Source organism: Brienomyrus brachyistius, chromosome 19 (assembly GCF_023856365.1).
Source record: "Brienomyrus brachyistius isolate T26 chromosome 19, BBRACH_0.4, whole genome shotgun sequence".
Classification (NCBI taxonomy): Eukaryota; Metazoa; Chordata; class Actinopteri; order Osteoglossiformes; family Mormyridae; genus Brienomyrus; species Brienomyrus brachyistius.
In genome coordinates, this window is record NC_064551.1 from 15,971,763 (window position 1) to 15,987,579 (window position 15,817).

The 15,817-nt window shown below is 42.3% G+C and overlaps 1 protein-coding gene across 1 annotated transcript in view; it reads right to left on the minus strand.

The window, feature by feature from the left end:
- fndc4a (fibronectin type III domain containing 4a) overlaps nt 1-8,408 on the minus strand; it is a 29,585-nt gene extending 21,177 nt beyond the window's left edge. Inside the window, exon 1 of the mRNA XM_048986516.1 lies at nt 7,737-8,408. Within this exon, the coding sequence (XP_048842473.1) occupies nt 7,737-7,803 (67 nt within the window). The 5' untranslated portion in view covers nt 7,804-8,408. The remainder of the gene's footprint in view (nt 1-7,736) is intronic.
- Between the last annotated feature and the right edge of the window lie 7,409 nt (nt 8,409-15,817).

Here is a 15,817-nt window from a genome sequence, read left to right on the forward strand (position 1 = left end):
GATAGGCTGACATGGCATGGACTGATGGCAAGTGGCGTCGTACCATGTTCAGTGATGGATCTCGGTTCTGCATTACCATGGATGACTGTTGTGTGCACCTATGGAAGTGGGAGAGGACCGATCCTGCCAATGTTGTGAAGAGACACACCGGCATTACTCCTGGCATCATGGTGTGGGGAGCTATAGGGTATGACATCATGGTGTGGGGAGCCATAGGGTATGACATCATGGTGTGGGGAGCCATAGGGTATGACATCATGGCGTGGGGAGCCATAGGGCATGACATCATGGTGTGGGGAGCCATAGGGTATGACATCATGGTGTGGGGAGCCATAGAGTATTACATCATGGTGTGGGGAGAGTATCACATCATGGTGTGGGGAGCCATAGGGTATGACATCGTGGTGTGGGGAGCCATAGGGTATGACATCATGGTGTGGGGAGCCATAGGGTATGACATCATGGTGTGGGGAGCCATAGGGTATGACATCATGCTGTGGGGAACCATAGGGTATGACATCATGGTGTGGGGAGCCATAGGGGTATGACTTCAGGCCATCTCTGGCAGTGATTCGGGGGACCCTGACAGCACAGTGCTACATCAGTGACATCCTGCATTCGCATGTCTTACCCCTCCTGAGTCAGCACCCTGGTACAGTCTTTCAACAAGACAACGCCGGTCCTCCTGTGGCCACCCAGGTCCCCTGGTCTTTCCCAAATCCAACATGTATGGGATCAGTTCGGACGTCAACTCAGACCCAGTGCCAATCTGCAGGATCTCGAGGGCCAGTTACAACAGCTGTGTGGTGACTTGCCGCAGGAGAGGATACAACGGCTGTACGACTCCTTTCCACACCGTATCCCCACATCTATCCAGACCTGGGAGAGGGGGGGGTGCCACACCTTACTGACATGGGAACAGCAGTGTGCCCACTGACATAGGAATAACAGTGTGACAACTCTGTTGTCCGTTTGATCTGATATTATAATCATTGTGATACAGTCACATGACCTTTCACCACGTGCAGATTCATTTCATCTCCACCCCTCCATCTGGGTGCTTCACCTTTTTTGTAACTGAGTGTATTTAAAACCACCCACAACCATGAAGGGGATTTTCAGTTTGAAGACGGATGGATGGATGGATGGATGGATGGAATAACTTATCACATGAGTAGGAGATAAGAAGCCCACGGTGTTTTACAGCAGGTTGCCACACCCACCACACCACCTAAGGGATGAGAACCCAAGTGCAGCTGTGCAGCAAGTGATACCTCAGCACCACACTAGACCAAATCACACAGTTTTTTTTTTGTCCCTGGTGGCTGGAGTTCCAACCCTGTAAGTTGGATGATGTGCTTGCAGGGCTGGATGTCGGTTAACATCGTACCCAGGACAAAGCAATTGTAGGTTAAGGGCCTTGCTCAAGGGCCCAACGGAGTAGAATCATTCCAGGCATTCAAAGGATTCAAACCAACAACCTTCCAATTGCTGGCACAGATCCAAAGCCTCTGTGCCACCAGGCCGCCCTTGGCGCCCGGATAGCATGCGCTGTAGCAGCTACCAAAATAACAAAAACTAACTTATATAAATTACCAGCACGGGGTACATGGCTGAGATGCTAGTCCATTGCAGGACACATAGAGTGGATATTATTATTATTATTATTATTATTATTATTATTATTATTATTATTATTATTATATGTAAGTATAGGCCACTTTCATGTGGTCATGTACTGTACTTGTTAGTCATTGCAAGAACGGAGGACTGTTTTTTTGTATTTTGTTTTTAATGGCAGGTCAAAAAATCATTTGAAAATCATTTATTAAGCCAAAACGTCAACGTGGAGCAGTGCTGTGGTGTGTGTCTGCAGTGCGTAAGTTAATTAACTGACTAAAATATTGAAAATGCATGAAAGGTGTCGATGCCGCTAGAAGATGCTGATCCCTTATTCTGGCTTCCCACACTGACCTACGTATATTCTGACCTGATCGTAATTGATTTTAATATGAAAACAAAGCGGATGTTCATGAATGTTCTAAATGTTATTTTTATTTTATTTTTTTACGTACTATGGTGCCTGGCTGTGTGTTTTTATGTGGGATGCTGTAGCCATGGGAAAATAAATGAACATCCATCATCATAAGAGGCTGATCAGCACCGGGTGAATTACAAGATCCATATAGCATTACCTGGCAGGCTATTTTCCCAGACGTACGTTCAGCATCTGCATACCGCTGGATGGGTATTGACCGGATCCATCTTAATGTCTCCGGCGAAAGCATAAGAACGAGCCCATTGATTAAGTCCCTAAGTCAATTACGATACTGTGTACGATGTGAAATGCGACTACTGGCAAGAATAATGACATAAACATCCAGCCACCTTCTATAACCACGAATCCAGTCCTGGGTCAAGGAGAGGCTGATCAGGAAGGACAAGACAGGGGAACATGCCAGAGAGGATGTCAGTCCATTAAAGGGCACATACTCATGCCCTGGAGTAATTTAGAGACACCAGTTCGCCTAACAGCATGTTTTTGGATTGGGAAAAGCATACCTGAAGGAAAGCTACACAAACACAAGGAGAAAACCCATTAATATAAAGCAAGAGAAGGGATTCACACCTACAGAAGTAATTGCTAACCCTCCATACCACCCCTGTAATGCGCTTAACATCTTTATGAAGTGTTGACCAAAACATCGCAGAACATAAGTGCCATTTATGCGACCAAATATTACATAACGCAACTCCAAACACTCACACATGTCAGAAGGGTCACCACAAACATCCCCCAGTAGTGCGTGCTACGTGTTAGGCACTGACAGGTGAAATGGCGAGGGGGAGATTGAGAACAAGGGAACAGAACAGAAAGATTTATGTGTGAGGACACGATTACTGTGCCCTCACGGAGTTACCAAAAAACAAGCGCGTGAGGTGAAAAAGGGCAAGACAATCTGAAGACATTATGAGCAATAAAGTCAATAAACAGTGACAATGAGAAGCAAAAAATACTGCTGATTTTTTACGGGACTGCAAAATCACTCTTAAGCACTGATTTGCTGTATAACACTTTCAGTTCAAATATCCATGACGATATTTAAAGTATGCTTATGTGAGCCACATGTACCCTCAGTGCTAACTGCTTATTTGTGACTTATTGCAAATCACGATCAGCAACTCATCTTCATTATTGTTGATGTTGTCCATTACCATTCTGGTTTTCAGTAAATGCTGTTAAATAGGAGGGTTAAGTTTCATTCATAAAATGAATAGCTTACGAACTCTGCCATTGCGCCCCCTGCTGGTCACATAGCCCAAGCCAATTTCCTCGTAACAAATTGAATTCTGCTCCTCACTTAATAGCTGCTCGTTATGTACCACGGAAGTATTAAGCTGAAAAATGTGCATCTGCTTTCCGCATAGGGGGCAGAAAGCCGTATCTCATATCGTACGCAGGGATCGCTCTCATAATGACAGCGGGCTACGTGAAAACAAATTTAAAATACTGTAGGGAGAGAGTATATCACACTGGACTTTGGCTGAAGCTCCATTTGTTGTGTAAGGCTGTGGAAACTTTACCCTTTGCTACAGGGAGGGGGATAATGAGCATTGTGTCGGTGTGTCTTGACCTTGAAGCTGAACGCAGGTGTGTCTGCGGCTGACAGATGGCTAAGAGGCATTTTCTGTAGTTAAGGGCAAAAGTTTGAGCCAAAAATGACAGAGGCTCAGACAGTGACGTAAGGTGGGTGGTGCTGGGGGGGAGGGGGGGTGAGTCTGTTGCGGCAGATTCAGCCCAAAGCATCTGGGAAAACCATACATTAACCCAATATAGATGGCAGTGCCTGCATAGAGTGTGGTTTCTTTCTTTGCTCAGAGGGTCTTCAACTGCTACCTTAGGTTTTCAATATTTCTTCATCTTTCAAATTCCATACTCTCTCGAACTCCAGATGTGTCGCGACGTGCGGCTTCGAGCCGCGTGTCTTGATAAATCACTTTCCTCGCAGTGGGCTTTAGAGATTAAAATTGTGTTTCACCTATGAGTTCCCTTCATACTGCTGTTTATTAATTAATCTGCACTCAACGTCCTCTTAAGATGATTTGAGCTGATATTTCAGCATAAATGTCACATGGGAGGGTTTTTCAAAGCTCATCTAACATGGTATTCCTCAACACCATAACAAGGGTACTGTACTGTATTAGTCAAGATAAACAGTGTACTCTCTGAACCTACCACTTTGATCTTTCTCCAAAATTCAGTTTTCTTTATATGCGTGTTCTGTATACCGTTCTACCCAGCAGCTGCATAATGAATCTTTCCTCCCGTAAACATGTCAAATCGTTTTGTTGCCCCCTGGGTTTTTTATTATTAAAATCTGAACCAGTGCAATATGCTGAAACATCAAACACACCAAAGCCAGCTGTACTGCATGTCCAGTGAAGGATTGATCTGCACATTAAATCAGCAGGAAGCATTTTGCCAGGCTTATATTATAAGTAACTGATTTACGTTTCTCATTTTGTCTCTCATGGTTTTAACAAGATATATAATTAATCAACTATTTGCAAGTTGTGATTCAAGCTTTGAGAATAGCCCAGTAATCATCAAAAGTACTTTATACCACGAATGTGTAGGTACAACACTTAAAAAACAGTACTTTTTTCTTACACTTCAATAGTTTTCTTACTTGCCCTCAAGATTCATATGTGTAATAATTGCATTTTTGTTATTCATCAGTTATATAACTCTAGCTCTAACCCAAAATTATTATTAACATATACGTCTCGCAATTTGACACTTGTTACAGAAAAGAAATTATGTGCCTTTGCCTTAAACCTGTATTTAATGCTGCCTATCCTATAGGTACAGTATACACCATCTGTGTCCAAACGAGAAGGCTTCTTGTCTGATTGTTCCACACCCTACCCAAAGTCAAGGCAAACTTTTGCAAAAATGCTGTCACGTCCTGCCCGTCATGTGCACCTGACCCTCCTGTCTCCTCCCTCGCATGACTCTAACAAGCCACGCCCATTGCTCATTTGTCTTGCCTCCCATTCCTCACACTCATGTTAATCACGCCCAGCTGCTTCTCCTTAGCTCCCCGTTAGTCTCGTATGTACGTGCTTCCCAATCCTGTCTTCCCCAGTCCAGCCATTGACATCCATCCCTGGTGTTGCCTGTGCCCTCCTCATTCCCTCCTTCCATTTTGATCCCTCGCGATCTTGTTTATTTCCAGTCCATGTTCTGTGAGTTTAATAAAACTCCCATTTGTTTCACCACAGTGCTTGCCCCCAAGTCCTTCATCTCTCATGTCATGACCCTGACATGTTAAATAGATGACAGTCTGGGTCATATGGCTTAAAGCTTTAAAGCAGCGAAGCTCAGAAGCTGCAAGGTGTAACAAATGCTGTCGTTTCCATCTCATTATGTAGTGTCACTGAGCAGTCTGTTAGCTTAATGCTATTCTGCTGTCTGTATTTGTCATAATGTGAATGAATGAATGAATGGTACATTTATGTTTAATTAATTTATGACAAACATGAACTTTACAGAACCAGTGGGGAGCCACTTGACCCATCAGGATGATACGGCGGCAGCCATTCTGTGCCAGTACGCTCACCACGCTGTAGCTTAGGTGGGGAAGGGGCAGGAGGGAATTCACCAGTTAGATATAGGGGATGATTAGGGGGCCAGATCTGACATCGGGGCGCCACCCCTACTGTTTCAAAAGATGCCCAGGGATCTTTTACGACCTCAGAGAGTTAGGACCTCGCTTTTACGTCTCATCTCATGGACTGTGCCATGTTTACAGTACAGTGTCCCCGTCACTGCACTGGGGCACTGGGATCCACACAGACCCCAGGACGGGCTCCCTGGTTGGCCACACCAACACCTCTTCATACAAAAAAAAAGAAAGATAAATGTCACTTAATGAGTAACAAATGTCAGTTATGTTTTTCTTGGAACGAAAAATTGGGTCATTTTATGCTAGAAAATATTTTTTCTTTTTTATATAGTCTTTTGTTATATTTAACGATGCTTTTTAATGAAAATTAATGCTGGCCATACTCATATTTGGTTTTTCAGTCTCGATGACAGTGAAGTATTACGTGGCGAATGGTAGGTCGGTGCTCCGAATCAGTGAACACCGCAGCTTCGTCTTCGTAATGAAACATAGACGTGTGCACCGGATTCCACTAAACAGGTTGGGAATCTGCCGTGGCGCTATAATAGCAAATAGAAGAGCGCCCACACGTAAACTAAGTTCTGCAAATTGCCTACTCCAAAGTGTCACTTGAATTGAAGACTTTTTTCGTTTTGAACGAATAAAACAAATAAATGATGCAGGTAAACTACTTAGTTTTGTTGCTTTGCTGACGCATAATGCAAATCTACTCGCAGTTTTTGGCTGGATATTATACTGACCAGTTTAGGTTATGTGTTCATTGACAGTGTAGCACAGCCGCGTTCTGTTCTGTTGCGTCCTCTTCTGTCCTGTTCCGTTCTGTTTCCTTAATAATTGCGCCGCCAGCTATCCTTGAATTAAAGGGGAAGTGAGGGTCCATTGTGGAGTAAGTAGAGCTGAACATCTAATTTGTTACCCATCTCCTCTCCTTAAGTGGTCCTTTGGCTTACATGTTCAGGTTGGTCCGGTCTGCTGGCCAGGATCAATGACAGCAAATGTCAGGTGCTTAAAAACTTACACGTAATAACAATAACCAATGAAGACAGACGCTGGGTTTTAATTCAGCCGCATACAGGTTGCCAGCCTGTGGACAAGTTCCATCAAGCTTTCCAGTGACATTCCTAAAGCCCTTAAATTGCACAGACACCGGTGGTGTCGTGGACCGATTTCTCCTACCCCGTGTTTTCACAGAGAATGCTGATGAAGGAAACAGCATCGGTCGTATATAGATATTCATTGATATCCTTTTGTGGCTGTGACCTTGGAGAATTTGGTTTACCCAGTACAAGCTACTGAAAGGCAGGTAAAATTACAAAAAAAAAATTACTCGTGTACTGGTTTTGTTTAATCTTATAATCCTGTGATATAAATATATATATATATATTAAAAAAAAAAAAACTAAAAGCTTTGCAAGGCCACTGTCATCCATCCTAATCAAGGACTCGGATACTCAGGTGAAAGATACCTAATTATGACAAAGATTTCCAGCGCACAACTCCCTAAAATCGCATCTGGATACCGATACTTGGGCATGCCATTGACAGACGCATGCTCGGCATGTATAGGCGAACTAACAGTTTAATAGGAAACCTGCAAAAGAGTCTTAACAGCATTTATCTAGATCAACACAGAATGAGCGCGTTTCCAAAGGAAATCACCTGCTTATTCTTAAAGGGAAATGTGCCACATCAGAATGTACATCCATTTGAATCTCTGCAACCATTTGACAGGATTTTTTATAAGCAATATTTTAAAATGATAATTTATTCGTAACTGATTATGAAATATATGGCACTAACCATAACGAGCATGCAGACTTTGAAGTGCATTAAAATGGACGCGTTAATACCAACGTGACATATTACATATTATGAAATAACCAAAAGGTATTAATGTCAAATACATATTACGATCGTTCACAGTCCGACCTTTTTCAGAGATGATTCAATGATATAAAATGCCAATGACGATAACAAAATCAGACGCGGCATTCATAACTAACATTACATGCTTCATTCGGTTAATACAGAGAAGTGTTCACTTACTTGCTCCCACCAAAAATATGTCACAACCAAAGAGCAGCAACACAACGGAGTATACAAAAAGGAACATGTTCTGCTGAAAAAAGTATTTTCTTCCCCAAATAAAATGTCCGAATTAAGTACTCAAAGTATGTGAAGTATCCACCTGTTCTTAACTTTGCTGTTTACCACATTGCGAGTTTTAAAATGTGGGTATTTTGCCCAGAATTATTACAGCGCATTGGGATCTGATGTCGATCATTAACATATTTAATTCAGTTACTAAATTACACACATAAAAAACTTCTCTTTGAACTTCAGGTGCTGTATATTGCGAGATAAATATTATTCACAAACATTTTGTCCTGGTAGCCCGCAATCATGGCACATGCATGTCTCCCGTTAGGAACTGCTTCTGTTTTCCACCGGTTATTCCCAAAGCCTCTTGCTTTATGTTATATTTCAGCGTCTTCATACATTTTGTGTGCCATACTGTCGGGCTATTGCAGAGCTTTAATGCAGCGCAGCAGGTCTCCTTTCCCTTTTCACCCTGAATGGCGACATTCTCCCATCAAAACCGAAGACGACGCTGCTGGACGAATACTTGTGGCATTTCCAAGTTTGGCATGAAACCACGACAGGCTGCCGTCACACATACACACATCCAGTCACTCTCTCTCTCTCTCTCTCTCTCTCTCTCTCTCTCTCTCACACACACACACACACACACACACATTAACGCGATCCCCATTTAAACCGCACAGACTGGGATTCAGCACCACGGTCAGCGCCGCACATGGCCGGAGCTCCGGTACGCTCAGTGCAGCCACTGGCGTTTATTCATCCATCCATCCATTCATTCAGTCACGTATATTATAACATTCTGCGGCGGTAAATTGTTAAGACGCACCTCGACTTCTGCACTTAGCTTTTTTTTGCCGTTATCCCATTTCATTCTGGGTATTTTATTCATTTTCCATCATTCTGTCTGTGTGATCTTGCCATGGCCGCTACCGTCTGCTTTCATTTACAGAACTGCTTTTTAAGCACAATTTATTATAAGAACATACCGCATTTCCCCCGACTTCCTTCTGCGACGTCGGTGGCAAGATTTTAACATTAAAACCAAGTAAACATTCGGCACAGTTGGCACACTGTTGATTTTGCTATATTAACATTGAATTTCACGACCATACTGTCAAATGTTCCGTATGGAGTATTTATATTATTTTCACCTTGTCCTTTTAAAAACGCGACGGCAATTTGCGTTATCTAAACTAAGCTTTTAGCCAGGTTTAACCAGAACGATTTAGCAGGGGTCGACTTCGTATAGCACTGACATTTCAAGCCGATTTATACATTCGTTTGACATTTCAAGTAAAATGTATTTCATCCATGGCTGCGTGTATAATTGTCACCAACAGAGACAAATAAGAGAAACAAATTTTTTTTTATATAACGAAAATTATATCAATACTTCATTGGCAGTGAATTAATATGGATTAGCAAGCCATCACATTACAAGTTTTTAAATTGCATGTAGAGGGATAAATAGACCTCTTAAATGATTATATTAAGAGTAATCAATTAGGTATGCTTTATGAAATATTTTCTGTTGCCTGTATCTGTAAAGAAAACAGCAGGCAAGGGAAGGCATTCTCCGAAAAATGCCATGACTGGAATTATTTTAAAGGGAATAATGGAATTCGGGAATGCCCAAGCATGACCACAGGAGCCTATTATAGGAACCTATTTTTAGACGGAGTGTTCGGAGGACTGAACAGCGCCCTCTATCTCCCCTTGGGCATAGCGAGAGACAAAAGGCATCAGAGACTATGAGGAAGCGCATTTTTCACAAATGTGAAGATGTTCTCCTTACAGTCGCATTAATTACAGTGGTATCCCCAACAAAAAAAATATATATATACATATATATATCTCAAGCTTTTCTCCCAGGTCAAGTTAAATTGTCAGTTTCCCCGAACACTGTTCAAAGACAAAATGAACTGCGAAATCATTTAATTACGGTGTAGCTAAAACATCACACGAAAGGAGTTACGTTTATCGGTACGTGTGCATTTTAGGACCAAAGTCTGCGACGGGGGGTGGTAAAAAGATTTAAGCTCACTTTTCCTGTTCCTCAAGATTTAAAGAACTATTTTTGATAAATGCTCTTGTCGCCAAATTCCATTTAGAGGACGGCTTGAGAGGTGTGCTGGGAAATGCATTTTAGATAGAAAACATAGAGTTATATACAAGTACAAACACAAAGGACATCAGAGGTGTTACAGAGCAAAACGGATACGGTTTAGTCAGAAGCAGAACAGTGTGTTACAATAGCCGATTCCCAAAGACAGTAGAAACACGATGGTGATGCCAGGTTACTTCATTAAGTTAACAGTACGCTAATTTCAGTACGATCAGGTATTTAGAGGTACCAGTACTCTGAACAGAAAAAGGAGGCGATGGTACTGTGTACTTGTGAGTACTGGCGTACTTCAAGTCCTGACTACAGCATATGTTTCATCCACCCATCAAACCATCCACCCAAGTACTGGAACCGCTTATCCAACGCAGGGTAGAGGGACCTTGGAGGATTTCCTGGGAATTACAGAATATGAGGCAGGGGACACCCTGAATGACATGCAGACCATAACAGGGTAAATATGAGTCCATGCACACTGTATGGCTTTAACATCTAGGAAGTGAACCCACGCAAACAATACATCCAATAATAATCCAATATAAGTACAGTTCTAAATAAAACAATTAAAAAATTATTATAGGCCAGTCAATTATTCTTCCTCTGCTGTTCTTCCTTTACATGCATGCAAATACTTCTCATGCAGCATGAAATGAAGCATCTGCACACTTTTAAATAATTCATCCTAGCTGCAGTGAAAACAGTGGGGTGGGTGATTTAAAAAACTGCACAATTTGGTGAAAATTGTACAATTTCAGTTAGCCGTCAATAAAGGTGGGGTCTCCTTAAATTTCAACAGTCGTCTGATGCACAGTGCTAAAGAACCTGTGTCTCAACGAGAAACTTAACACCTTTGCCGCTCCAGGTACTTTTGATTAACTGTTAATTAAAAAATCGATTATAGTGCGGGAAACGCCAAATGGATCAGCAGCGTAAATGTCGCTCATGATTTGCAAGAAAGACTGAATAAAAACAGCGATAAAATAAAAAATAAAACTTGCCGTCAATGAGACAGGGACTAAGAAGACAAAGGTATATGATAAGGGGATATCTTCATAAAATTTATGGATTGTTTTGCTGTGATATTTTAAAAATGTGGCATTTAAATGAGCTCTGTCATACTAATTTAGGACTGTCTGCAGATTGGAAATGTACATTTGCCACACTCGCCCAACAAAAGTTTGCATGGATTATGGGGGGAAAAAGTTACCAAAATGCCATATATGTAGTGTTGTCTTCAACTGACACATGAGCACAACCAGATCACATTGATAGGAACGGGAATCACAGTTTATCAGCGTACAGGCTTCTCCTTTCGGCGAGCTCCTGGGTATGACAGGAGGTTATGGGACAGGAAGTCTTTCGGTGGATAAGAAAAGGACTCCGGAAAGAAAGTTGGAAGGAGTTGCACGCATAAGGACTGGCTTCAAAACCGCACTCAGATGTGGCGGCGCTAAAGCATGCTAATCTTCTGAGAGACTAAGGGACGCGCCTGGGTGCGGCATGGATACCCTGGCAGATTCAGAGGGCCCAGTACTTTACAATTATGCAATGTAAAGAAGCCTACCTAATAGGATGGTAGCTGTCATCTATTTCAATATTCTTTATTAAAATACAAGAATCTGCATTTTTTCAACATGCAGACAGGAGTCGCTAATGTCTTAACCAAAGAAAAATTGCATGGTTTAAGCTGGTTTAACGTAACAGCTTAACAGTCATTACTACAGTAAGTAGTCTCACATTTGTATAGCTTAATTTTGACCATGCAATATATTATTCATATGCATTGCATTAGTTTTTAAAATATTTTATTTTATTATTTTCTTAAAGACATCATAAGAACTACCGGTGGGCATGGTACGTGTTTTGGACTGGATACACGCGGCTGGTGTCATCATCATAGACCCAATATTAATATCAGCTTAGCTATCAACAGAACTCTCTTGTCTCCATGGTACCGAAATGCCGCAGATAACAGTATTTTGTTTTGGAGGAAACAAGGAAGGGTGCAATAAAAAAAGGACGCACTAGTAATTCTAAGAAAATGTATTAATACATAGGAGATTTTATTTTTTAAGGTCAGAATGAAATTCAGGGACAGACGCCAAGGCTACTTTTTATCACAGCCGAAGCCTATGGCTGTTAGCATTAGCCCCATGTCATTTAGGTCGCAGGTATCGCGTGAATGATGGCACCATCTCCAGGCCAAATGTCCATTACTAAATTACCCAGACACAGTACGCCATTCCACCCTGCTATTGTTAAACAGGAATACTACGTTTGTCCAGAATATATCACCAGGCTATTATTGGGTACATAAAAAATGTCATTTAATTTTCGTCTTCAAAACTTCCCTATATTTAACAGCTGCTCAGATTCTTTTAAATGGGACTGAAAATAGACGTATCTTCCCCCCTTCTGATTGTTTGTGTAATACAGGAAAATTTGTCACGTAAAACAAAAAACTGTAGCCCAAGCTTCTGAGTTGCCAGGTCGCTGAAACATGCTGGAAGATTCTGAAGTACTTGAGAGGCTTTTAAACTTTGTGGAGTTTGTTGTGTGCACCCCCAACCTCTCCACATTAGATCATCATATTATCTGGAGCTATTTGTGCAGGGGTGGGGCACACTTACAGCTAAAACTGTTATCTAGAATCAGGATTCTACAGCTCCATCTATCACACCCTGCCCATCTGACTCTTCTGTTACTCTCCTGTTAGCGGGACCCTAATAAGCCACGCCGGTCTGTCTTTTCGTTTACCTCTCTGTCCTGCCCTTCTGTTACTCACTCCAGCTGCCTCTCGTTTGCTCCCTCGTTAGTGTGGTATAAAATAGCGAGTCCTGTTATTGACCTTGCTCCTTTGTGTTACCTGATCCTACTCTTGTTCACGTCTTCCCTTCTTGAATCCCATTTCACTTCAGTATTTGTTCTTTATGTTTATTAAACCCCTATTTGTTTTACACCAAAGCCTGCTCCTGCGTCATTCATTTTGTCTCACACGATACCACCCTACATGATATAACGTGTTTTTATCTAAGTTTTGTAATTGTGTCAAATGAAAATATTTACAATCTTTACTTTTAAGTAGCCTTATTACAATCCATCCAGCTTGTCGTCCCATAAAGCAGGGGTCCCCAGTTATTTTTTGCTGAGGGCCAAATTCCATTAGCAACATAAAGCCAAGGTCCACTGCATTACGGTCCAATTGTGCAGCAGAGTACGCCAGTTGGTGATCACTGCGGTAAAGGATCAGCAGGGCGGCTCCTGGAGCCAATCCCAGGCAGAACATGACGCTGGGGTACAGCCCGGATGGGATGCCAGTTCATTACAGGGCACATACACTCCCACGCTATGGGGAGTTTAGGGATGCCAAAACAAAATGCAATGTATTTGCAAAGTAACCAGAATAAATCAGAGGAAACATTGGTAACCTCCTAATCCATGTTGGGGGGGGCACAATATGAGCAGCTTCACCTTTTACAAAATACTCTAAAACTGAAAGTGTGCTTGGCTATAGTTCAGATCTTCTTGTGCTTTTACTGGTTTGTTTCCCTGATTGAAAGACCCATTCAGCTGTCTTACATTAGCATTAGTGACACTTGCATGATTACAGGAGACTCACTAGTAAACACACAGCAAGAAGTGAAATCCAGGTCTTTTTAATTGAAATGGTGCATTAGTTTACAAACCCTGTCTTAGCTCATAGTGTCCCCCCCCCGACATGGATTAGGTGGGGGGCAATCTTGTCTGCGAAGAGCCAGTGTGTATACAGGATTTTGGGATAACCTTTAGGTCAGCTGGTCAAACCCGGGTGTGAGTACTCTTCAGCTAATCAATCCTCTAATTAGTAATCTTACCTGCACACATAGGGGCCCTTTCTAGATAAGATCCTCCCCCACACACAAGAGGAAACACACACAGCACAGGAGGAGTGTACAAATTCCACACATACACAGAATGGGGTTGGGATTCGTGCATTTGTGAGGTAACCCTCTGAGTCACAGAGCCCCCCCCACCCCATCCTCACAAACAGCTTCCTGTATTTAATAAAATGGGGCATTACTATACACTGCCCTGTGTCTCCTGGAATAGACCCATGTATAGTCTATATTCCATACCCATGTATGGAATAGACAATGTACACTAAAGTTGTGATGGATGATGAATGGATTGCTATGGTGTTGCTAATCCTTTTGTAGTTAATAATGAATATGACAGCAGCAGGAAACAGAAAATAAAAGTTTTAAAAACTGCTTCACTTCCAGGTACAGGGTTGGTACAAGGAATGAGTGTGTTTGATCGGAGGGGAGAGATGTTTGAAATGTTTTTATTAAATTGTTCTTGCGTTGCATATTCAGAGTTTCTATGTTGGATCACTTCTTCACGTCCACCCCAATTCGAGATCTGCAGAGATACATACATACTGCTTCTCACCCCCCTACTCTCCTCTATCCACTGCCCCCCACCACATGATACTGTTTACCCACAGACTCGACTAATTTTATTACCCAAAGGGGCTGAAACTCACGGATACCTCATCACAGGAATCTGTACCCCCCCCTCAGTAGGGGTGGAGATGGGGGCTTTAGAAAGGACAAACTCTTTTTTTGTCGCAGATTAAATTTGCAAAGCTTCAGGGTCCTCATCACGTCAACACGTGACGCTCTGAAATCCCACACGGCTGATGTAATGCATTGTAATGTGTTGGGCTCGTGACTCTTAAATCTGGACATACTCTTTATCCGAGGTCTACTGATTTCTTTATGGTAAAACGGGGAACACACTCTGTTACGGAACACTTTGTGTAATCAGACTCCTCTTCCTCCGACTATCACCTCAGTCTATGTCCATGAGCTTTCTTTTGTCAAGACCCCGCTGATGCTTTACCGGCACTCGGTGGTATATGAGCTTCTACACAAACCCCCATTTTGTATCTAATTGGAAGCCAAATCTATTGAGGCATATCAACACTTAAATCTTTATTGAGCAGAACAGTGTTTCATGGGACACTATAACATAACCTGCATTGAGGCTAATTATGCAATGATTCTGGGCATGCTCTAAGAAATACCTATCATTCAATGGGTCATCAATTAAGGCTTCAGGAAGCGACCTCCCGGTGCATGTAAATGTGCAGCTCTGTGGGCAGCAAATAATGCGGCGTGTTTTGTATGCGGCTCGGCAGATCGATGGTTTCATTAAAGAGAGCTTCATTAGACCCTTTTATGAAAAGCTATTTTCGGCCCAGAACAAAATAGAACTTTCCGCTTTTGTTATGCAGCCCTGAGAGCAATGCATCCTGGGATTGCATTACTTGCCATTCACCTCTCTCTCAACACTTAATGTTTAGGAATAAACTGTATTTTAAGGTCTGCCAGTGCTGCTTTGTAATAGCATGGCTCTTTCCACCAAATATTTATTTTGGTCACGCAGTGTAACTTATGCCGAAGGTTTCCTAAAGGACGGTAGTGTTAGGTCAATATCATTTATAAACAGTAAAAGCCTTTGTTCGGTATGACCTTTGGTGTGTGTCTGTTATCTTGGGACAGCTGACAGAGCCATGTGACATGGGCAATGGGGGAAAGCAATGGGGACTTAATTGTTTGCTTGAGCACAAGAGAAGCATACAGAAAAACAAATTCAGTATGAGGTGTTGGGAAACATTTAAAACGGTGTAGGGTTAGGGCTCACCGGAAGGTGGTTGGCTCTAGACCTCGGACTAGAGAGCTGTACAGGGGTCGTATTTATCCTCATCCTCATCCCCATCTACCCCTGCAAACACCTAAACAGGTCCTACTGCATCCTGGCCTGCCTCAAAACCATCCCTACCTCATCCCCACAGTCACGAAAACTGCCCATCGCCATGCTTGCCAAAACACCTATAGCACAGTGTAAAAGTCCA